Source organism: Garra rufa, chromosome 15 (genome assembly GCF_049309525.1).
Source record: "Garra rufa chromosome 15, GarRuf1.0, whole genome shotgun sequence".
Taxonomy (NCBI): Eukaryota; Metazoa; Chordata; class Actinopteri; order Cypriniformes; family Cyprinidae; genus Garra; species Garra rufa.
The window spans coordinates 44,064,443-44,089,720 of record NC_133375.1 but is presented as its reverse complement, the minus strand read 5'-3'; the positions used below and the strand labels follow the sequence as shown (position 1 = coordinate 44,089,720).

The 25,278-nt window shown below is 31.7% G+C and overlaps 1 protein-coding gene across 1 annotated transcript; it reads right to left on the bottom strand.

Moving 5' to 3' along the window:
- Nucleotides 1-1,131: 1,131 nt before the first annotated feature.
- LOC141286733 (hippocampus abundant transcript 1 protein-like) lies at nucleotides 1,132-24,983 on the bottom strand. Its single transcript, XM_073818836.1, has 12 exons — nucleotides 24,963-24,983; nucleotides 23,535-23,630; nucleotides 21,107-21,169; nucleotides 18,464-18,591; nucleotides 16,108-16,222; nucleotides 13,747-13,965; nucleotides 9,376-9,489; nucleotides 7,340-7,411; nucleotides 5,536-5,648; nucleotides 5,324-5,421; nucleotides 1,434-1,582; nucleotides 1,132-1,347 (listed from the first exon to the last, which is right to left on the bottom strand). The coding sequence occupies exons 1-12, from the start codon at nucleotides 24,981-24,983 to the stop codon at nucleotides 1,132-1,134; spliced, it is 1,404 nt and encodes a 467-aa protein (XP_073674937.1).
- Nucleotides 24,984-25,278: the final 295 nt, after the last annotated feature.

The window sequence follows — 25,278 nt, the reverse complement described above, 5'->3', positions numbered from 1 at the left end:
ATATCTCACAATTCTGACTTTTTCCTTGGAATTGCAAATTTTATCACGCAATTCTGACTTTTTTTTAACAGAACTGTGAGATATAAATGCACATTTGTGAGAAATAGTCAGAATTGTGGGATATAAAGTTGCAATTTCTGACCTTTTTTCTTGCAATTGCGAGTTATAAAGTCAGAATTGTGGGATATAAACTCACAATTGGAGAAATAAAGTCCTCACAAATTTCCTCACAATTGCGAGTTTGTATCTCGCAACTCAGACATTTTTTTTTTCAGAATTGTGAGATATAAACTCATAATTGCCTATTATAAAGTCCAGTTCTGAGGAGAAAAAGACTGATATGTTTACAGATTTGCGAGTTTAAATCTCACAATTCTGAGAAAAAAAGTCAGAATTACACAGGTTTTTTTCACAAGCAAGTTTGTATCACAATTGTGACAAAAAGTCAGAATTGCATGTTTATATCTAACAATTATGAAAAAAAAAAAAAAATGGGAATTTTAGGTTTGTATCACAATTGTCAGAAAAAAGTCAGAATGTCAAGTGTATATCTCACAAGTCTGAAAAAAATGGAGGAATTGCCAGTTTGTATCACAATTCTGAGAAAAAGTCCGAATTGAAAGTTTATTCTGAGAGAAAAAGTCAGAATTGCTATTCTCAGAATTCACAGTTCTCAAAAAAGAAACGGCGGAAATGCAAGTTTGTGTCACACAAATATTCTTACTTTCAGAAAAAGTGAGTTCAAAGTGAGTTTATGATTAAAACAAAAACAAATATTTGCCAACAGCCTCAGAAAAATCAACTTTTTTTTTTCCTGACAACATTGGCAGATATTTTTTCTTGTTTTAAGCATTAATTTCTCATAAAACAACTGAATATCTTAAGCTATTTTGCTTTTCAAGTAAGAATGTTTAAATATTTGTACTGGAAGACAAGACGGAAATACTGAGTAAGAACTTGATGTTTTTGCAGTGTAAGCCAAAATATGGAGAAGGCACATTCTCTTTCAAAGACCGAAGGATACAAAAAAAAAGAAAAAAAGACAGACGTTTAGACATTCAGTAAAAAGCTTTGTCAGACACACTGCTGGAATAAAGCCCAAACCGGAGGAGTTTGCTGTTCCTCTTGGGCTTATAAACTGCTGTCCTGTAAAAGAGGCTCGTTGTCTTCGTCGCTCACATGAACCGATCCGATCTCTGTGGCGCCGCTCGCGGGCTCCGTCATCACGCGTGTGCTGCACGTCTTCACCGCCGGCGTTTGCTGAACGGGAATGAAAACTGCCACCAGCAGAGCCAGAATAACCGTACAAGCGCCGAAGAGGAAGGGAGGACCTGGAATCACACGCTTCTGAAGGACAAAAGATAGACGCTGTATAGAAAGACACAGAAACAAATAGTTCATGCAGATTGATTTTGTTCAGGAGGCTCTCGAACCTCTTCAGTTTGGGGTGAGACGGGGTTCGGCTGCACGGGGCTCATCTCCTTCAGTTCCACATTGAAGAGGAAGAATATGAATCCGTACAGAGCCGGGCCGAGTCCGTTACACAGACCTCGAATCCCTGTGATCATGCCCTGAACCGCTCCTGAAACGCAACAAATACAATCAATCAATCCCTGGAATGTCATGTTAGGTGTGTGCATTGCAAAAAACCAATGAAATAAACATAAAATACATGCATAAAAATAAACAAATACGTTAATAAATAACCAAATACATTTTACAGAAAGAAAACATTATTTGTGTCTTGCTTTCCAGTTGAAATATCTAAACATTCTTAAATCAAGATGCATTTACTTGAGAAGCAACATGACTTGAGATGTGTATATATATGATAGATAATAGAAATATAATATGTTATAATATAAATATTATCAAATGGTGTCTTGTTTTCCCATACAAATATCTAAAGACTCTTTAGGGCAGACACTGCAGGCAAAAACATGTTTTTTCATGCACCCGTCAAGTTTGAGATTTTGGGCTTTTTGGCGTTTCATAAAGTGGTTTTTCAGACTAGTGGAAAGAAAACACCCAAAAGACACTGTTAAGTCTTTCTTTTATAGCACTTTATCTATTTATGTCAATAGATTTCAATCACAATCCATATTTTTAAAGGCCAAGAGTTTTTTCTCCTACACTGAGCCATAAATCTCCACTTCAGCAGCACTTACACACACCACACTTTACATTTGTGTTCCTGTCTATATCCTGAAGGTTTTTACAGAGGGATTTGTTCATATATCATTTGCTTGATTTTATACAACATTTTATTTCCACCAAAAATGGTAAAAAATACATTGTTTTCTGTCTGTTCTGTTTTTTTCTGAATTATGGCGTGACGAAATGATACAAAATCCCATCTGTAAAAACATTGAAACTGACCTCATCCAGTGTTTAGATTTTTGTTCTAGAATTTTATGCAAATTAGTGCATATTTCATTAAATAATGGCTCATTTGCATATTTAAACATAACATTTTAAAAAACTCATAATACAAAAAAATGATTGTAATTATCAATGTAATCAATCAACTGAGTAAGTAAGAAGTCAGAATTGCAAGTTTGTATCAATTCTGAGAAAAACAGGTCAGAACTGCAAGTTTGTATCACACAATTCTGAAGAAAAAAAAAGGTGGAATTGCAACTTTGTATCACACAAATATTCTTATTTTAAGAAAAATTAAGTGAGTTTGTGATTAAAACAAAAATAAATATTTGCCAAAAGCCTCAGAAAAATCTACGTAACTCAAAGGGAAAATTATAACTTTTTCTGACCACATTGGCACATTCTGAATTATAGAGTGATGAAATTCCCTCTGTAAAAACATTTGACTCTAATATGTCAAAAAAAATAATAATTAAACCAGAATTTTGAAACTGACTTCATCCAGTGTTTAGATTTTTGTACTAGAAATGTCTGCAAATTGGCTAATATTTCATTAAATAATGCTTTATTTGCATATTTAAACCTAACATTTTAGAAAACGTGTAGAAATAGATGTTTTTTTTTGCAATTATCAAAGTAATCAATCAGCTGAGTAAGTAAGATGATCACTATTAGTTGATTTTTTGCCCTATTCACCTGCAGTGCCTTAAATGAAGATACATTTACTGGAGAAGCTGAATAACTTAAGACATTAAGCCTTGTTTTCTGAGAAATGTATCAACAATCAAATAACCAAAATAAATAATCAAATAAACACACAAAATAATGAAATCTTACTCAGTGTTTTTGTCTTGTTTTCCAGTCCAAATATTTAAACACTCTTAAATCAAGATGCATTTACTTCAGAAGCAACATGACTTTAGATATTAAAATAGAATTTTTTTATAAAAAATTCACACAAAATAATGAACAAATGTTGTTGTGCATAATCTATATATACACTGGAATACAAATGCATACAAAAAATATGTTATATTATATATAATATATTATATAACATTATAAAAAAAGATATATCACAATAAATTTGATCATACATGCAAAAAATTATTTTCATACTAAAAATATCTAAAGATTTTTAAATTAAGTCTTGTTTAATCTATCAAATTAAATTGAAGTTTTTCTTAAAATAAGAAATATCTGCCATTGGGGCAAAAACATATTGTTGTCCTGTTTGAATTAAGATTATTTTTCATTCCTCATTGGCAGATAATTTTTCTTGTTCCAATTTAAATATTTTTTTATAGATATTCAGAAAGCTACAGTTAATATCTTTATAAATAATAAATAAATAACTACATTTCACACAAAATAATGAAAAAAAAATTGTTGTGCATGATGTAATATATACTGGAAAACAGATATGCATCTATTTTGTTTGACAGAATATTATAATATATATTATAATGAAAAAAATCAAAGTAAAATTACTCATAAATGCAAGACATTAAGTGTTGTTTTCTGAGAAATGTATCAAACTTACGTTTTTCTTAAAATACTCTTGGGGCAACAAAAAAAAAAAAAAAAAAATATTTTTCATTCCCCATTGGCAGATATTTCTTTCTTGTTTCAATTTAAAATTTCATAAACATTCAGAATACTACACTTAATATCTTTATAAATAATAAATACATAAATAATTACCTTCACATTAGCTTCATGTTAAAGTCATTTTTGCAGTGTATGTTTTCCAAATTTTTGATCAAAACTATTAATGACTATTCAGAAATTTCTTAAAACAACATCAATAAACATTTTTATTGAGTTAGCATGCTTTCATTAAGCAACCACAATTGCAACATTTATTTTTCTGACCCTACTGACAGATACTTTTTCTAGTTTTAATCATAATTGCATAATTTTCAAGCATATTTATAAAAAAGCACATTTTCAAGCATATTTATAAAAAAAAGACTTATTTTCTAAAGTCTCAAGTAAATGTATTATGATTTAAGATTGTTCAGATACAGTGCCTTGTGAAATTATTCATACCCCTTCATTTTTTTCACATAATGTTGCTGCCTTATGTTAAACTACTTTAAATTACTTTTTTTCCCACATCAATCTACATCTCATACTCCATAATGACAGCACAAAACAGGTTTGTAACAACTTTGCAAATTTATTAGAAATAAAAAACTGAAAAGATCCCGTTGCATAAGTATTCATACCCTTTTCTGGGACACTGGAAATGTATCTGAGGAGCATTCATATTGCTTCTAGATGTTCCTACATTTGGAGTGGAGTTAAACTGTGGCAAATTCATTTGAATGAGTCTGATTTAGAAAGACACACACCTCTCAGAAAAGCTCTAACAGCTGGAAATGCATCTCAGAGCAAAAACCAAGATAACTGCCTGTAGAGCTCAGTGACAGACTTGTGTTAAGGCGATGATCTAGAGAAGAGTTCAGAAACAAATCTGCTGCATTGAAGGTTGACAGAAGCATTCTCCATAATGGAAGACGACTGGAACAACTAGGACTCTAGAAAATGTCCAAGCTGACAGAGATGGAGAGGTGAAAAGGTGAGGCAAAGAATGGCAGATAATTGCCAAATGCAGATGTGCAAAGATGCTCACATCAGACCCAAAAACACTTGAGGCTGTAAAGCTGCTTCAACTATGGACTGAGTTAAGGGTATGAATACTTATGCAATCTACTTACTTCAGTGTTTGATTTTTAATACATTTGTAAAATGTGCAAATCTGGTTTGTGCTTTGTCATTATTATGGTGTATGGAGTGTAAATTGTTGTGGGGAAAAAACTAATTTAAAGCAGTTTAACATAATGCTGCAACAAAAAAAAAAAAAGTGAAAAAAAACAAGGGTATGAATACTTTTGCAAGGCACTTTTGCAAAAGCTTGTTGTGTTTCATCTCTTACCCTGCTGGTCGCGATCGGTACAGCGGGACACCAGCGCGCTCACAGCAGGAAAGGTGATACTGGACAAGGCGGCGACGGCTCCGGCCGCCCACATCATCCTGTGATCAACAAACACAGAGTTATTTTAATCCCAGTGACTCACTCCATTCACAACACTGCTTAGTTTCCCATTTCAAACAATCCCAGACTACTTGAATTCAGATTGTCCTCACCATGGTTCAGACCCGAAGCCATACCAGGCCAGCTGGAACAGCTGAAACCCGAGTCCCAGCAGTACTGTGCTTTTATTTCCAATCTTCTTCATTAGAAGACTTAACAGTAACGTCTGCAAATACAAACCATCATCAACAACTGAAAAACAACTGCATATGTGACCCTGGACCACTAAAACCAGTCTCGAGTACATGGGTTCAAATTTTTCTTTTATGACATAAATCATTAGGATATTAAGTAAAGATCATGTTCCATGAAGACATTTTGTACATTTTTTACCGTAAATATATCTTAATTAAATTTTTGATTAGTAATATGCATTGCTAAGAACTTCATTTGGACAACTTTAAAGGCGATTTTCTCAATATTTAGATTTTTTGCACCCTCAGATTGCAGATTTTCAAATACATCATCAATGTAAAGCTGATTTTTTCAGCTTTCAGATAATGTATACATCTTAATTTAACAAAACTGACCCTTATGTCTGGTTTTGTGATCTAAGGTCACACGTGTCCAAGTCATAATGGGGAAAAATGGGATTGTTCTCAAAATGTAGTTGCAAAATATAGTGTATTTAAAAAAAAAAAAAAAAAAATGCATAAATGTGAAAAACTTCTAGACATTTTTGAAAAAAATAAAAAATTGTTATTTGCACGATTCACTTTTAAAATTCCCTATGGGTCAAAATGATCAATTTTTCTTTTATGCCAAAACTCATTAGGATATTAAGTAAAGATCACGTTTCATGAAGACATTCTGTAAATTTTTTTTACCATAAATATATCAAAACTTAATTTGATTAGTAATATGCATTGCTAATAACTTCATTTGGACAACTTTAAAGGCGATTTCCTCAATATTTTGATTATTTTGCACACTCAGATTGCAGATTTTCAAATAGTTGTATCTCAAGCAAATCTAGTCCTATCCTAACAAATACAAAGTATATATAAATATAATATATATCAATGGCAAGCTTATTTATTCAGCTTTCAGATGAAAACCTTAATCATACATGCAAAAAAGACTTTATTACACAGTATTTGTGTCTTGTTTTCAAGTACAAAAGAAGATTCTTAAATGAAGATACATTTACTGGAGAAGCAAAATATATACATACTAGTACAAGAAGTATCTTTTCTCAAAAGCTATTAATATATCTTAATTTAATTTTTGATTAGTAATATGCATTGCTAAGAACTTCATTTGGACAACTTTAAAGGCGATTTTCTCAATATTTAGATTTTTTGCACCCTCAGATTGCAGATTTTCAAATACATCATCAATGTAAAGCTGATTTTTTCAGCTTTCAGATAATGTATACATCTTAATTTAAAAAACTGACCCTTATGTCTGGTTTTGTGATCTAAGGTCACACGTGTCAAAGTCATAATGGGGAAAAATGGGATTGTTCTCAAAATGTAGTTGCAAAATATAGTGTATTTAAAAAAAAAATGAATGAATATGAAAAACTTCTAGACATTTTTGAAAAAAAAAAAAAAAAATTGTTATTTGCACGATTCACTTTTAAAATTCCCTATGGGTCAAAATTATCAATTTTTCTTTTATGGCAAAAATCATTAGGATATTAAGTAAAGATTATTATATGTATTTTATATTAACAAATATAAAATACATATAATATGATATATATATATCAATGGGAAGCTTATTTATTCAACTTTCAGATGATGCATAAATCTCAATTTAAAACAAAATAAAATTGACCCTTGTGACTGGTTTTGTGGTTCAGGGGCACATATATCATCTCACAAATGAGAGTCTGGAAATGAAGGTCTGTACCTGTGCTCCGATGGACAGGATTCCCACCATCGCAATAAACCCTGCAATCGCTTCTGATGAGAAGTTAATGACCTGCAAAATAACGCACAGTTTCTACAGTCTGCATTTAAGTCGTGTTATTTCTACAGACAATACACATTGATTAAAAGCAGCTTTACTGAGATCAACAAGAAAAAAGATGCAAAATTCATCAAGTATAATAAAATACACTTTCAGCAGCTCTACAGAAGATAAGTGTCATTACTTATAATGAATAATGCAAAAAAACAAAGTGTCTGCAGGATTTTAAGATCAAATTTAAGACGTTTATAGCACTGCAAAAAATGCTTTTTTAACTTAGATTTTTTGTCTTGTTTCCAGCCAAAATATCTAAAAATTCTTAAATCAAGAAGGATTTTCTAGACGAGTAAAAATTGTCTTGTTTTCAGAAAAAACATGTCAAAATTAAGGGTGTTTTTGCTTGAAACGAGCAAAATAATCTGCCAATGGGGTCAGAAAAATAATCTTGTTTTCTGATTGAAATAAGATTTTTTTATTTACCCCATTGGCAGATTATTTAGCTTGTTCTAAGAAAAAAATCACTTAATTTTGGCTTGTTTTTTCGGAAAACTAGAAAATAATTTTACTCGTCTAGAAAATCCTTCTTGATTTAAGAATTTTTAGATATTTTGGCTGGAAACAAGACAAAAACTCCAAGTAAGAAAAGCATTTTTTGCAGTGTATCACTGCAGAAAATGTTCTCTTTGTCTTGTTTCCAGCCAAAATATCTAAAAATTCTTAAATCAAGAGGGATTTTCTAGACGAGTAAAAAGTATTGTCTTGTTTTCAGAAAAAAAATGCCTGAAACAAGCAAAATAATCTGCCAATGGGGTAAGAAAAATAATCTTGCCTTCTGTTTGAAATAAGACCTTGACAAACTTTTTTATCTAGTTTATAACTAAACTTTTTGTCGTAATGTATGACAAGAAGAACTCTGTAATTAGTGTGTTTGCACACCTCTAAGAAAGTTTAATGTTATATTTATAATGCATTGTAGAGTCAAGTTTATTCAATGAAAGCATAGCCTTTTGAAGTTTAATCGTCAAATTCAGCCATATCGCAATTCTGGTCTTCCCGTCCCCAAATTTAAGACTTTCTTGTACAATTAAAGACTTTTAAAGGCCTTAAATTTGTTACAACTAAATTGAAGACTTTTTAAGGCCTGAATTTTTTTTTTTTTTTTTTAACGTAGTGTTTTTGTTTACACTGCAAAAAATGCTTTTCTAGCTTAGATTTTTTTGTCTTGATTCCAGCCAAAATATCTAAAAATTCTTGAATCAGGAAGGATTTTCTAGATAAGTAAAAAATTATTTTCTTGTTTTCAGAAAAAAAAACAAGTCAAAATTAAGTGAGTTTTTGCTTAGAACAAGCCAAAAAATCTGCCAATGGGGTCAGAAAAAAAATCTTATTTCAACCAGAAAAGAAGATTAGTTTTCTTACCCCATTGGCCGATAATTTTGCTTGTTTCAAGCAAAAATGTAGTTCATTTTGACTTTTTTTTTTCTGAAAACAAGACAATTTTTACTTGTCTAGAAAATCCTTCTTGATTTAAGAATTTTTAGATGAAAACAAGACAAAAAATCTAAGCTAGAAAAGTGTAAATATCTAAACATTCTGAAATCAAAACACATTTGATTCTGTTTTCAGAATAAAACATCAACATGGAGAAAGTTTATGCTTAAAACTGAAAAAAATGTGTCAATGGGGTCAGAAAAAAAAAACTTATTTCAAAGAGAAAAACTCATTTTATGACCTGTTTTAGTCATAAATTTTCTTCATTTTGATGCATTTTCCAAAAAATAAGTCAGTTTGCACCACCACTAAATGCATCTTAATTTAAGGATGTTTAGATGTTTGTTCTGGAAAACAAGACAAAAATTTTGTGTCAGAACATCAACATTGCTACATTGATTTCTTGTTACATTCCCTGTTTTACTCTGACATACGGCACACCGCAGGAGTGAAATGAGCTGTGAGCAGCGTTTGGTGACACAAACCTGTCCCAAATAGAGGAAGAAGCTGGAATACTGTCCGGCCTCAGGCAGATATGACAGGAACACTGTGACACAGATCAGCAGCACCGTCGAGTCCTTACCCACCTTCCTCAGAGACTAACACACACAAAACACGTTTCACAAGAGCTGACAGAATATTAACAGCAATATCTGAAAACTTAAAGCATATTCTGCATTATTTGTCACAAGATGGGAATTTTCACAATATATCAGAGTCTCTTTTAAAAAGGTGAGCTTTAAAAATAGTGATCGAAATTTTAGTTTATTTTCAGGCAAAACAGAAAAAAAAAAAAGTGTTGGATGCCCAGAAATACACTGCAAAACATGCTTTTCTTATTTAGAATTTATGTCTTGTTTTCAGCCAAAATATCTAAACATTCTAAAATCAAGACGGATTTTCTAGACGAGTAAAAATTATTTTCTTGTTTTCAGTAAAAGCAAACCAAAATGCGTTTTTGCGTGCAAAAATAATTGTTTTCTGTTCGAATTAAGATCAATTTTCTTACCCCATTGGCAGATTATTTTGCTTGTTTGAAGCAAAAACTCGCTTAATTTTTACTCGTCTAGAAAATCCTTCTTGATTTAAGAATTTTTAGATATTTTGGCTGGAAACAAGATAAAAAAAATTTTGCAGTGTAAGAAAGTGATGTTTAATTGGCCCGTTTTGATGCATTATTAGAGTTTGTTTCTTGCACAAAACATGCATAAATTAAAATACGTGAATTAACAAAATCAATTTCTTGATTTCAATCTGAACTGATATTGATTCTCAAATCTCAAGATCAATGTTTTACTCTGTTTTCAGTTTAACGAAACTAAACTAAACATTATTTGTAGCTCCGGCCATCTAACAACTGCAACAATCCTTGTGTTTTGTTACTTTTTATATGAAAAAGTCTCAGCTTTCGAATTGTGTCGGTTTTATCTCTAAATGAATGCATTAAATGTGTTTTTGCTGTTTTTTAATTTGTGGTGATAGATCATCAATCATCTCATCCTCTTTACTACTAGTTACAGCAGCAAATAAACATCAGAAATGAATCATGTCATTTATCAATCAGAAGATTTTGATAAAAGAGCTTGAGATCAATAATGTCACTTTTAACTTGGGCGACCATTAACTCTTAAATAAACTTCATTTTGGGTTTTGGATACAAGCCCAATTCCAGAAAAGTTAGGACATTTTGTGAAATGCCATAAAATCAAGAATGTGCAATATCTGTTCATTCTCTTTAACCTTTATTTAATTGACTGAAGTACAAAAAACAAATGTCCAATGCTTTCAGTGACCAACTTTCAATTTTATTTTGTAAAAGTAACCAAATTTAGATTTTGATGGCTGCAACACAGTTGGGACAGAGGCAAAATAAAAGTTAAAAGGTTATAGAATTTTCAAATTAAACGGTTTTAAAAGTGCACAGTGATCAGGTGAAATGGAAATAGCATGTTTGGGTATAAAAGCAATCAAAGTTGGATCATGTCTCATGACTTTGTCCCAAATTTAATGACAAAAGTGTCAAAAATCACATTTCTAAATAGAAAATCACAAAGAATTTAGGTCTTTCACTGATTACCACAGATAATATTGTGAAATGATTCAGGGAATCCAAAGAAATGTCAGTGTGTGCACTGTAAAAAAAATGCTTTTCTTACTTAGATTTTTTTATTGTTTCCAAGCAAAATATCTAAAATTCTTAAATCAAGAAGGATTTACTAGACAAGTGAAAATTATTGTCTTGTTTTCAGAAAAAAACAAGTCAAAATTAAGTGAGTTTTTGCCAATGGGGTAAACAAAATAGTCTTATTTCAAGCAGAAAACACGATTATTCTTCTTACCCAATTGGTAGATTATTTTGTTTGTTTCAGGCAAAAATTCCATTAATTTTAACTTCTTTTTTTTTTAAAACAGACAATAATTAAATCAAGAATGTGCAATATTTGTTCATTCTCTTTAACCTTTATTTAATTGATGAATGAAGTACAAAAAAAAAAAAAAATTTTTTTCAATGCTTTCAGTGACCAACTTTCTATTTTATTTTGTGAAAGTAACCAAATTTAGATTTTGATGGCTGCAACACAGTTAAGACAGAGGCAAAATAAAAGTTAAAAGGTTACAGAATATCCCAATTAAACGGTTTTAAATGAGTTCACAGTGATCAGGTGAAATGGAAATAGGTGAGGATATCATGTTTGGGTATAAAAGCAAGCGAAGATGGAGCATGTCTCATCACTTTGTCCCAAATTTAATGACAAAAGTGTCAAACAAAAAATGCTTTTCTTACTTAGAGATTTATTTGTCTTTTTTTCAGCCAAAATATCTACAAATTCCTTTAATCAAGAAGCATTTTCTACACAAGTAAAAATTATTTTCTTGTTTTCAGAAAAAAAAAAAAAAACAGTTTTTGGGGTAAGAAAAAAAAAATCCTTTTTCAAACAGAAAACAAGGTTATTTTTCTTACCCCATTGGTAGATTATTTTGCTTGTTTTAGGCAAAAATTCCCTTAATTTTAACTTCTTCTTTTTTAAACCAGACAATAATTAAATCAAGAATGTGCAATATTTGTTCATTCTCTTTAACCTTTATTTAATTGATTAATAAAGTACAAAAAAAAAAAAAACATTTTCAATGCTTTCAGTGACCAACTTTCAATTTTATTTTGTAAAAGTAACCAAATTTAGATTTTGATGGCTGCAACACAGTTGGGACAGAGGCAAAATAAAAGTTAAAAGGTTATAGAATATCCCAATTAAACGGTTTTATATTAGTTTTTTTTTTTTTGTCATTTTTTAAAGATTTTTTATTGTTTCCAAGCAAAATATCTAAAAATTCTTAAATCAAGAAGGATTTACTAGACAAGTGAAAATTATTGTCTTGTTTTCAGAAAAAAATTAAGTGAGTTTTTGCTCAAAACAAGCAAAATAAACTGCCAATAGGGTAAACTAAATAGTCTTATTTCAAGCAGAAAACAAAATGATTTTGCTTGTTTCAGGCAAAAATTACCTTAATTTTGACTAGTTTTTTTTTTTTTTTAAACAAGACAATAATTAAATCAAGAATGTCCAATATCTGTTCATTCTCTTTAACCTTTATTTAATTGATTAAAGTACAAAGGAAAACATTTCAATGCTGGCCACCTTTCAATTTTATTTTGTAAATGTAACTAAATTTTGATGGCCGCAACACAGTTAAGACAGAGGCAAAATAAAAGTTAAAAGGTTATAGAATATCCCAATTAAACCGTTTTATATTAGTTCACAGTGATCAGGTGAAATGGAAATAGGTGAGGATATCATGTTTGGGTATAAAAGCAAGCGAAGTTAAATCATGTCTCATTAATATCTCCCAATAATTTCATGACAAAAGTGTCAAACAAAAAATGCTTTTCTTACCTAGAGATTCTTTTGTCTTTTTTTCCAGCCAAAATATCTACACTGCAAAAAATGCTTTTCTTACTTAGATTTTTTCTCTTGTTTCCAGCCAAAATATCTAAAAAAATCTTGAAACAGGAATGATTTTCTAGACAAGTCAAAATTATTGTCTTGTTATTAGTAAAAACAAGTCAAAATTAGGTGAGTTTTTGCTTAAAACAAGCTAAATAATCTGCCAATGGGGTAAGGAAAATATTCTAGTTGTCTGCTTGAAATAAGATGTTTTTTCTTACCCCATTGGCAGATTATTTAGCTTGTTTCAAGCAAAAACTCACTTAATTTTGACTTGTTTTTACTAATAACAAGACAATAATTTTTACTTGTCTAGAAAATCCTTCCTGATTCAAGAAATTTGAGATATTTTGGCTGGAAACAAGAGAAAAAAATCCTAAAAGGATTTTTTGCAGTGTAAAAATTCTTGAAGGATTTTCTGAACAAGTAAAAATTATTTTCTTGTTTTCAGAAAAAAACAGTCAAGTCAAAATCAGGTGAGTTTTTGCTTAGAACAAGCTAAATAATCTGCCAATGGGGTAAAAGAAAATCCTTTTTCAAAGAGAAAACTAGATTATTTTTTAGCTTGTTTCAAGGAAAAATGCACTAAATTTAGAGCAGTTTTTTCTGAAAACAGGCAATAATTTTTATTAGTCTTTTTGATTTAAGAATGTTTTGATATTTTGACTGGAAACAAAAAAAAAAAAAAAATCTCAGTAAGAAAAGCATTTTTTGCAATGCATTTTATGGCATTTCACAAAACGTCCCGACTTTTCTGGAACTGGGGTTGCAAAACCTCAAAGAAAACTTTGATTTCTGTTTAAGTGTTTCAGCAAAAACACAACTTCTGTGCATGACTAATCAAACTAAAGGTATCCCTCGATAACTAGCACTCAAAAGACAGTATATAAAACCATAATTTGTGTAACTCACAGCAAAAGGATCGGCCTGCTCCCAGGAAATGGGCAAACCCCACGAGGACAGCCTCATTTTGTCCGGCAGGGACTCGGGCACCACCAGCAGGACGAACAGAATATCAACCACAGCGATTATAGTGGCCAGCAGGACCACCAGACTGTCTCCGTACCGCAAGGACAGGTACGCTCCTATAGCCGGACTCGTCACTAAACTCGCCGCAAACGTCGCAGAAACCTGAAACCAAAGACCAAAAAGACAATACCGTGAGCGGAACATGACTGAGACACAAACAAAGCATCTAAAACACATCTGGAGTGTCAATGATTGTAATTCCGTCATTATATCTTATCTTTTATATCTATATGTTCTGACTCATTTTGGCTGCTGATTTCAAAAATAGTGTCTTTCTTACCAAGCGTTCTCCATTAATCAGCAGAAAAACACCACAAACGCACGATTTCTGTCTGAATCTGAACCAGATTGTGACTATTAATATCAATTATCGACCTGTTTTCACATGCATGGCATTATTTGATGCCTGATTCTGATTTCGTGGACAGAAGAAAATGCAAACATGAATCAGATGTTTTCTGCTAAACTGTGTTTTACTGCATCCAAAGAGCAACAGAAGATTACAGATTTTCTATTTAAACTAAGCTTTTTCTCAAGTTATTGGACATTAAATGGAGTACTTTAATACATGTGTGACCCTGGACCACAAAACCAGTCATAAGGTTAAATTTTACAAAACTGAGATGTGTACATCATATGAAAGTTCAATAAATAAGCTTTCTATTGATGTATGGTTTGTTAGGATAGGACAATATTTGTCTGAGATACATCTGTTTGAAAATCAGAAATCTGAGGGTGCAAAAAAATCAAAATACTGAGAAAATCACCTTTAAAGTTGTCCAAATTAAGATCTTAACAATGCATATTACTAATCAAAAATTACATTTTGATGTATTTACAGTAGGAATTTTGCATAAAAAATCTTCATGGAACATGATCTTTACTTAATTTCCTAATGATTTTTGGCATAAAAGAAAAAATCAATAATTTTGACCCATACAATGTATTTTTGACTATTGCTACAAATAAACCCCAGCGACTTAAGACTGGTTTTGTGGTCCAGGGTCACATATTTTTTTATATAATCATAATATAGTAGTCAACATTTGAAGTGGATCAAAAAAAAGCGTAAACTTTGAACTTTTTCGTTGACAGCGGCAGATTTATGAATGATTCTCACAAAGACAAAAAAGGCTTTAAAACGTAAAGACAATAAGTGTAATACTGCTTTAAATTGTTCCAAAAAATATGACAAAGTTTTCTGTTTAATCTTATTGCTTTTTTGTTTTTGTTTTTCCGAGCAAAAAATAAATATCAATACAAATATAAATATTTTTCCCTAATTTTCCAGAAGACACCCACTAAAATGTTATTCAGTGTAACAATCTTGTCAGGCATATTTACAACAAAAAATAATTTATGACATATTAAAAGAACTAAAAATACTAATTAGTTGTAATTCTACATTTTTTAAATGTGCCACTATCCTAGGTTTTGCCCATTTGTCAGTAAGACTTTTTTACTCATTTAAAACACAATAAAACGTAATACGCTCCTTATTCTTTTATATATTTTAATATGTACAAGTCAGAATAAGCATATCGTTTGAATTTTACATAAATATTGTGTTACACTGAATGACAATCTAACATTATTTCTTTTTTAATCCACTTCAAATGTTGACTACTATATTATGATTATGTGGAAAAATGTTAAAATACTTCATTTGATGAAAGGTTTTGATCCACTTCAAATGCTGACTGCTGTATATACTAAAAATAAAACACTATCTTGTTTTACTCAATACACCAAAGAAATATATGTAAAACAGAAAATGTGTGTTATCCATTATAAACAATCATTTGTTTTGAGTAGTCATCATACAAGATGACAAAAATTAACTCTATAAACACGTCATATGATGATGAAAAAAATGCAAAAAATGCTTTTCTTACATAAAATAGTTAAATAGTTAAATCAAGAAGGATTTTCTAGACAAGTAAAAATTATTGTCTTGTTTTCAGAGAGAACAAGTCAACATTAAGTACATTTCTGCTTAGAAAAAGCTAAATTATTTGCCAATGGGGTAAGCAAAATATTTTAGATTATTTTGCTTTCCCCATTTGGCATGGCTTGTTTTGAGCAAAAACTCTCTTAATTTAGCCTTTTTTTCTGAAAACAAGACAATAATTTGTACTTGTCTAGAAAAGCCTTCTTGATTTAAGAATTGTTTAATATTTTGGCTGGAAACAAGACAAAAATTCTAAGTAAGAAAAGCATTTTTTGCAGTGCAGGTGTTCTTACCAGTCCATATGCTGTGCTTCTTTCATCCTCTTCAGTAATATCAGCCACATACGCAAATATCACAGAGAAAGTGACAGAGAAAAGTCCAGACACGGACATCAGAGCGAAAAACCACCTGATGAAGAGAGACAGAAACACATGACTTTTTTTAGGCTTTAGGCGTGGCGAATCATTTAAGGTCAAACATTTTAACAACTTAAACATCAACAGGTCTACAAAAACAAACAGTTGTTTAATAAAATCAGTGCATTTAACTTTAAAGGAATAGTTCACTCAAAAATGAAAACTGTTCATTTTAAAGTCCATAATACATAATAACACTTCCTCCAGTTAAAAAAACAAATCTATCATCTGTTGGCTTTCACATAAAATCCAGCCACACTGCAAAACATGCTTTTCTTACTTAGATGTTCTGTGTTGTTTCCAGCCAAAATATCTAAACATTCTTAAATCAAGAAGGATTTTCTAGACGAGTAAAAATTATAGTCTTGTTTTCAGGAAAAACAAGTCAAAATTAAGTGCATTTTTGTCTGAAACAAGCAAAATAATCTGCCAATGGGGTAAGAAAAATAATATTGTTTTCTGTTTGAAATAAGATTTTTTGCGTACCCCATTGGCAGATTATTTAGCTTGTTTTAAGCAAAAACTCACTTAATTTTGGCTTGTTTTTCTGAAAACAAGAAAATTATTTGTACTTGTCTAGAAAATCCTTCTTGATTTAAGAATTTTTATTATATTTAGGCTGAAAACAAGACAAAAAAAATCTAAGTAAGAAAAGCAGTGCTGTGCATATTTGTTTAGAGCTGTTTTAAACTGTGCAGATTTCTCTCCTAATTCAGACCAAATCAATTTTTCATTGGAGGAAGCATTATAATGGACTAAAGGTATTTTAGGAAAAACATTTTAATGATGGATTTTCCTCAGCTTTTGTCAAGGGATGCACCAAAAATGAAAATTCTTGGCTGAAGCTGAAACCAAACATGAAAAAAACAAAAAAGGCCATAAAAAAAATAAAAGTTGTTGTTTTCGAAAAAAAAAAAAAATATTAAAACGTTTTCTGTTTAAAAAAAAAACTTTTTTGTTGTTTTGGTTTTTCTGAGCAAAAAAATAAATATCATACATTTTGCCTTAATTTACTAATTGACTTAAGAATTTTTAGATATTTTGGCTGGAAACAAGACAAAACATCTAAGTAAGAAAAGCATTTTTTGCAGTGTAACTTAATATGCTCCTTATTCTTTTGTATATTTTAATACGTACAAGTCAGAATAAGCATGTGGTTTGAATTTTTACATAAATATTGTTACACTAAATGACAATCTAACATTATTTAAACCAAATTTTGACATTTTATTCTCCTTTTTATTTGAAACCTTAAAAGTAGACACTTTACTTTCATTTAATGTGCTTTCTATAGACAGAATCACTTTTGTAAATTTATTCTGACGTGGAAATCTTAATGTTTTTGACCCATATACAGCTTGTAGTGATTATTGCATCTTTCTCAGACAGTTTTTGCTGCATTAGTGCGGTATAATTTATTTGGTCTTTTCGCTTATTCTGCCCTCCAAAGGCAAAGTGCAGTAACTACACCAACACTGAAACTGAGAATAATGCCTTTGAAGTTTTTAGGCCAGCGAGTCAAACATGTTGACACTCTTCTTTCTCTGAAACACTCTCGTTCCTCTGGGACAAAATTGAACCAGGAGACGTTGCCACAAGACAAAACAGTTGTCACAAAGTCCATTTTAAGCCTTAACTCAATTTTGACCAAAAGTGTAGTTACTGCGCTTTGCCTTTGGAGGGCAGTATTATAGTGAATAATTTCGGTTGCTGAATATTCAATGTATCCCTACTTTTGTCTTCTCCAGATGTGAACTGATGGACTGGAGTGGTGTGGATTATTGTGATGTTTTTATCAGCTGTTTGGACTCTCATTCTGACGGCACCCATTCACCACAGAGGATCCATTAGTGAGACAGTGATGGAATGACACATTTATACAAATCTGACGAACCAACAAACTCATCTATATCTCTGATGGCCTGAGGATAATCACATGTTTTTACTTTTTGGATGAACTGTTCCTTTAATGGATTACAGAAGGGTTTGTCTCTCATGCAGAATGAGCTGCAGTGACTTTTACACATGCCTGAAAAGCTTTAGTCACTTGAGAGTCATGTGATAGAGGACACACACACACACACACACACACACACACACACACACACACACACACACACACACACACACTAACACACACACACACACACACACACACACACACACACACACACACTAACACACACACACACACACACACACACACACACACACACACACACGTGAGCCGTACCATGGGCTGAGCCTCATTAGTGGGATGGGGGCGCAGGTGAAAAACACTGTGAGCAGCAGGAAGCTCTTTCTGCCCCAAACATCAGACAAGGCACCGATCAGAGGAGCGCTCATGAACGACAGAAATCCCTGCAAACACACTAAAGTTATCATACACAACACTGGTGTTTACACAATAACAGAGCAAGGGTAGTATTTGGGCTTTTCAGCAAATAATGATCAACAGCTATTACATATTATAAACAGATAAAGGGTCAGGACAAACTTTAGGTTGGCTTGAGAAAGCCTAGCTTGAAAGCAGCTGTAAAAGCTTAAAGTTTTAAACTTTTTATCGGTAGATTAGACAATTAGCATGTTGCTAGCATGATTAGAATGTAGTTAGCATGATTCTAACAGTTTTCTAACATGTTTAGTATGTTTCTAGCATGATTAGCGAGTTACTAGCATGTCATTAGCAATTTTCTTGCATGATTAGCAAGTTGCTAAAATGTTAATAGCATGATTAACAAGTTATTAACATGTTATTAGCATGTTTCTAGCATATTAACAAGTTACTAGTATGTCATTAACATGTTTCTAACATGATTAGCAAGTTGCTAAAATGCTACTAGCATGATTAACAAGTTATTAACATGTTATTAGCATGTTTCTAGCATATTAACAAGTTAATAGCATGTCATTAACATGTTTCTAACATAATTAGCAAGTTGCTAGCATGTTTCAAGCATGATTAGCAAGTTAGTAGCATGTTTCTAACATGATTAACATGTTATTTACATGTCATTAGCATGACTGACAAGTTACTAGCATGTCATAAGCCTGTTTTTAACATGATTAGCAAGTTCCTAAAATGTTTCTAACATGATTAGCAAGTTGCTAGCATGTTTCTAGCATGATTAACATGTTATTTACATGTCATTAGCATGACTGACAAGTTACTAGCATGTCATTAACATGTTTCTAACATAATAGCGAGTTACTAGCATTATTAGCAAGTTTCTAGCATGTTTCTAACATGATTAGCAAGTAAGCAGCTGTAAAAGCTTAAAGTTTTAAACTTTTTATCGGTAGATTAGACAATTAGCATGTTGCTAGCATGATTAGAATGTAGTTAGCATGATTCTAACAGTTTTCTAACATGTTTAGTATGTTTCTAGCATGATTAGCGAGTTACTAGCATGTCATTAGCAATTTTCTTGCATGATTAGCAAGTTGCTAAAATGTTAATAGCATGATTAACAAGTTATTAACATGTTATTAGCATGTTTCTAGCATATTAACAAGTTACTAGTATGTCATTAACATGTTTCTAACATGATTAGCAAGTTGCTAAAATGCTACTAGCATGATTAACAAGTTATTAACATGTTATTAGCATGTTTCTAGCATATTAACAAGTTAATAGCATGTCATTAACATGTTTCTAACATAATTAGCAAGTTGCTAGCATGTTTCAAGCATGATTAGCAAGTTAGTAGCATGTTTCTAACATGATTAACATGTTATTTACATGTCATTAGCATGACTGACAAGTTACTAGCATGTCATAAGCCTGTTTTTAACATGATTAGCAAGTTCCTAAAATGTTTCTAACATGATTAGCAAGTTGCTAGCATGTTTCTAGCATGATTAACATGTTATTTACATGTCATTAGCATGACTGACAAGTTACTAGCATGTCATTAACATGTTTCTAACATAATAGCGAGTTACTAGCATTATTAGCAAGTTTCTAGCATGTTTCTAACATGATTAGCAAGTTGCTTGCATGTTTCTAACATTATTAGCAAGTTGCTAGCATGTTTCTAACGTGATTAACATGTTATTTACATGTCATTAGCATGACTGACAAGTTACTAGCATGTCATTAGCATGTTTCTAACATGATTAGCAAGTTGCTAACATGTTTCTAATATGATTAACACGTGTTTACATGTCATTAGCATGACTGGCCAGTTACTAGCATGTTTCTAACATGATTAGCAAGTTGCTAGCATGATTAACATGTTATTTACATGTCATTAGCATGACTGACAAGTTACTAGCATATCATTAACATATTTCTAACATGATTAGCAAGTTGCTTGCATGTTTCTAACATGTTTCTAGCATGATTATCAAGTTGCTAACATGTTTCTAGCATGATTAGCACGTATTTACATGTCATTAGCATGACTGACAAGTGCCTAGCATGTTTCTAACATGATTAGCAAGTTGCTAGCATGATTGTAATTGCTAGGCTAGGCTAGATAGTTAAATAGATTAGAAATATCAGATACAATTTTGAATAAATTAGAAATAGTTGATAAGCTTGACTGATTCTCAAGGGATTTAAATTTTTAAATTTAAATTTTGACAGTTGGAGTTTGAATAGTGTTGGCTCATTTGAACATTCCCTCAATGTAAGTCTATGGGATTTTGATGATTTTTAATCTTCAATTTGATGAAAACTATAAGTCGGATCAGTCTGAAAAGTTAGGGCTCACTAAGTGAGATCAGTCTGAAGAACTGCACTGAGTTTGGTGCTTCTAGAATAATAATAAAAAGCTTAAGTAGCAGATCAGTAGGTTGGCTTTCTCAAGCCAAACTAATCACAAAACATCAAATGCACGCAACTGAACAACAACAGATGCACTGGATTCACCTTGACGCCCTGAATGAGGCCGTTCATGAGAAACGTGTGCTGTGGAAAGGTTTCATGCAGGACCTGGAATGAGGAAACATCAGAAAACACAGCTCAGACCATTGGGTTTCATTTCACTTCCACTGTTTGCATTTGTGCATGAGTGAACTCAGTGATCGCCTGAATGCTTTGTTTTGTATTTGCATCTGCAATGCATTACAGGAAGGAGCATTATCAAACCAGAGGACGTTTAACACTCTTTGTCCAGAAAAGAAAGTGAAAGTGACGCTTGTATGATAAAATCTTTTCCAGTAGTGAGGTTCAAATCTCGATTGGCTACTTAACTCAATCTAAAACTAAAAACTAAAACCATAAAATATATTTTCATTACTTAAAATAAACATTGAAATCAAAAGTTTACAGAATCTGCAAAATGTTAATTATTGGACCAATATAAGAGGGATCATACTAAATGCAAGTTATTGTTTATTTAGTACTGACCTGAATAAGATATTTCACATTAAAGATGTTAGAGAAAATATTAGCTTAATTTATGAAAAAAAACTTTACATCCCCTTGATTCTTAATACTGTGTTATTCTCTGAATGATCCACAGTTGTGTTTTTTTGGTTAGTGATAGTTGTTCATGAGTCCCTTGTTTGTCCTGAACAGTTAAACCGCCTGCTGTTCTTCAGAAAAATCCTTCAGGTTCCACAAATTCTTTGGTTTTCCAGCATTTTTGTGTATTTGAACCCTTTCCAACAATGACTGTATGATTTTGAGATCCATCTTTTCACACTGAGGACAACTGAGAGACTCATATGCAACTATTACAGAAGGTTCAAACACTCACTGATGCTCCAGAAGGAAAAAACACGCATTAAGAACCGGGGGTGAAAACTTTTGAACAGAATGGAGATGTGGACATTTTTCGTATTTTGCCTAAATATCATATTTTTTCATTTAGCACTGCACTTCAGAATCAATAGAAAATACTTATGTTTCCCAGAAAGACAAAATAAGTTAAATTTACCCTGATCTTCAAATTCCAAAAGTTTTCACCCCCGGCTCTTAATGCATGTTTTTACCTTCTGGAGCATCAGTGAGTGTTTGAACCTTCTGTAATAGTTGCATATGAGTCTCTCAGTTGTCCTCAGTGTGAAAAGATGCATCTCTAAATCATACAGTCATTGTTGGAAAGGGTTCAAATACACAAAAATGCTGGAAAACCGAAGGATTTTTCTGTTCAGAACAAACAAGGGACTCATGAACAACTATCACTAAACAAAAACACAGCTGTGGATCATTCAGAGAACAACACAGTATTAAGAATCAAGCAGATGTAATCTTTTATATAAACTCAACTATTATTTTCTCTTGTGGACTACATGTAAACATCTTCTATGTGAAATATCTTATTCAGGTCAGTACTAAATAAAAATCAACATGCATTTTGTAAGATCTCTCTTATTTTGGTCAAATAATTAACATTTGGCAGATTCTGTAAACTTTTTTCTCTGTATCTAATTGACCAAATGCACGGAGTGCTCTTAATCGTATTCTTGAAAATTAGTAACTTTCTTTTATAGTCATGAACACATTTTTAAATTATTATTTTTCAACTCTACAGCTGTGCAATAAAATTCACTTTTCATTATAAAGACGACATGGAAAAAAAATGTCTTTTCACAGAAAACTATTTTTTTTAAGATGAAAATGACATGAAATGACCCAAATACCCAGTTGATGGCAGCAGAGGATCAATATTTATTATTTATTTATTATGAAGTTACTAGTATAATAAATTGTAGTACTTTTACCGCACTGAAGTATATAGTATAGCAAGTGCAGAAGGTCATCAAGCTCAGACACAAACATCCTATAAGGGTGAATTATTTAAATACTTATTGTTCACTACAAATGAAACAAGTTAAATATTTATGGTATGAGAATGAAATAATGCACTCAATAAGAATCTGAAATATTTCATATAATTTAATATCTACATCTTTTAAGCTTTATCTTGAATGTGAAAGCTATTAAATAGCCTATATTTAACACAGACGTGTTACTGCTGTAGTTTAGTTACTCTGAATTTATTCTGAATCATTTCATGCACAGCTCTTTTTTTATGACTGGCGCATATTTAGCCCATTTACTCGTGAATGTTTTTAAACTCATGTTTGTCATTTTTTAAAACGCTATACAGGGATGTTTAGTCCTCTTAGACAAGCAAAACTTTTTTCGATTGTAAATGGATTATGTAGAGAAAACGAGCAAAGGACACTCCTATTACGGCTCACTACAGTTGACCAAAAATGACTGAGCTGGCTTGACTAAAACAAGGAAGTTATCCGTGCATATGGTCAATTCTAGCGCAGATCATTCTCCCTCTTAATTAAACTATTAAAAATCAGTCTAGGTTCAGAATGGTGTGTTTGACGCTCACCATCAGCATCGGGGTGGTCAGGAGACCCCAGGCGAAAAACTCCATGAAGATCACCACCACTGCATGGGCCACCTTCGCCCGGCCGACACTGCGCTGCTGCAACACAACAAACACAATATATACACCTTTACAGTCTAATGCACTATATATATATATATATACACACATATATATACAGTGTTGGGCGTAATGCATTACAAGAAATGCATGTCACGTCAGAATATTATTTTTTCCAAGTAACTAGTAAAGTAACGCATTACTTTTTAATTGACGAGAACATATCTGAGTTACTTTTGCAAATAAGTAACGCCTGTTACTTTCCCCTCATTTATTGATTAAAAGCTCTCCTGTCCCCATGTTGAGAGAAATTGTGAGTAAGATGTTACTTTAGTTCTAGAATAAATGTGAACATGCATTAATTCATCTCACTCACTAAAAAACAGATACAGTGTTCTTCAAAATGAATAAAAACACTGAAATTCAATGCAAACCTGGCATAATTAAGTATGTTAAATAATACAAATATCCTGTATGTATTTAATCCCATTTTATTAACCGATGTCTTTGCTGCCGACCTTCGATGATCCAATTCGTCCATACTAATAAGCAAAAATTACTCAAGATGATCTAACATTTGCTTTCCTTTTTTTTTATTGCTGAAGAGTTAACATTTGTTCTTCTGCGGTCTACTCTACAGACGTCAATTTACTTTTCTCTAAGCCTGAGGCTTTTGCCGTGAAAAGCTTTTACATTTGACACAAATATAAGTTTTTATATTAAAAACAAACAAGCAAGCCCTGCCCAGATTTAAAAAGTAACGCAAAAGTAACGTAGCGCATTACTTTCCATAAAAAGTAACTAAGTAACGTAATTAGTTACTTTTTTAGGGAGTAACCCAATATTTGTAATGCATTACTTTTAAATTAACTTTCTCCAACACTGTTGTATACATATATATATATATATATATATATATATATATATATATATATATATATATATATATATATATATATACACACCAGCAAAATATAATTCATACAACAGAAAGGTACATGACAGTCCATAAGGAATGATGAAGGTGTGTTTATAACACAATCAATGATCAGATCAGACTCACATCATGAGAATAAACTCAGAGGAAGATTAGCGTTGAATATAAACACATTATAAACGAAAGGTTAAAGGTTAAATAGAAAAATCCTCAAAATCATGAACTTTAATCTGACATTATATCTATCCATATGGACCATGTGACATATATAAACAGACAAAACGAAGAAACAGATCATCAGAATCGCCCAAAAACACGAAAAATTAAAACAAACAACGAAAACACTTCGATTATCATCATCAGATTATAATCGGTAAAAGTAAAAACACTGAGTTAACGTTAAATCCTGTGTGTGCTGAGATGACATTACTCACTCTGATGTGTTTGATCAGCATGTTTTCCATCTGACTCTCACATATTGATCAACATCCCAATCATCCTGATCAGATTTAATAAACCAAGCTGTTTTCAATTCGAGCAGCTCTCGCTAACGCTTTTCGCTTCCACTTTCTAACATGAACATTCCTCAACACCAACTTCCGGCTTCCGCTTGCGGGCGTCAGTTTCAAACTAAAAGTCTTCCACTGAATACATCGTAGATTCGAAATGATAATAATATGGAAATATTCAGCGATCGTTCATTGTATTTTATTTTTTGGAGGTGAAGGGTCAAATACAATTTATTACTGA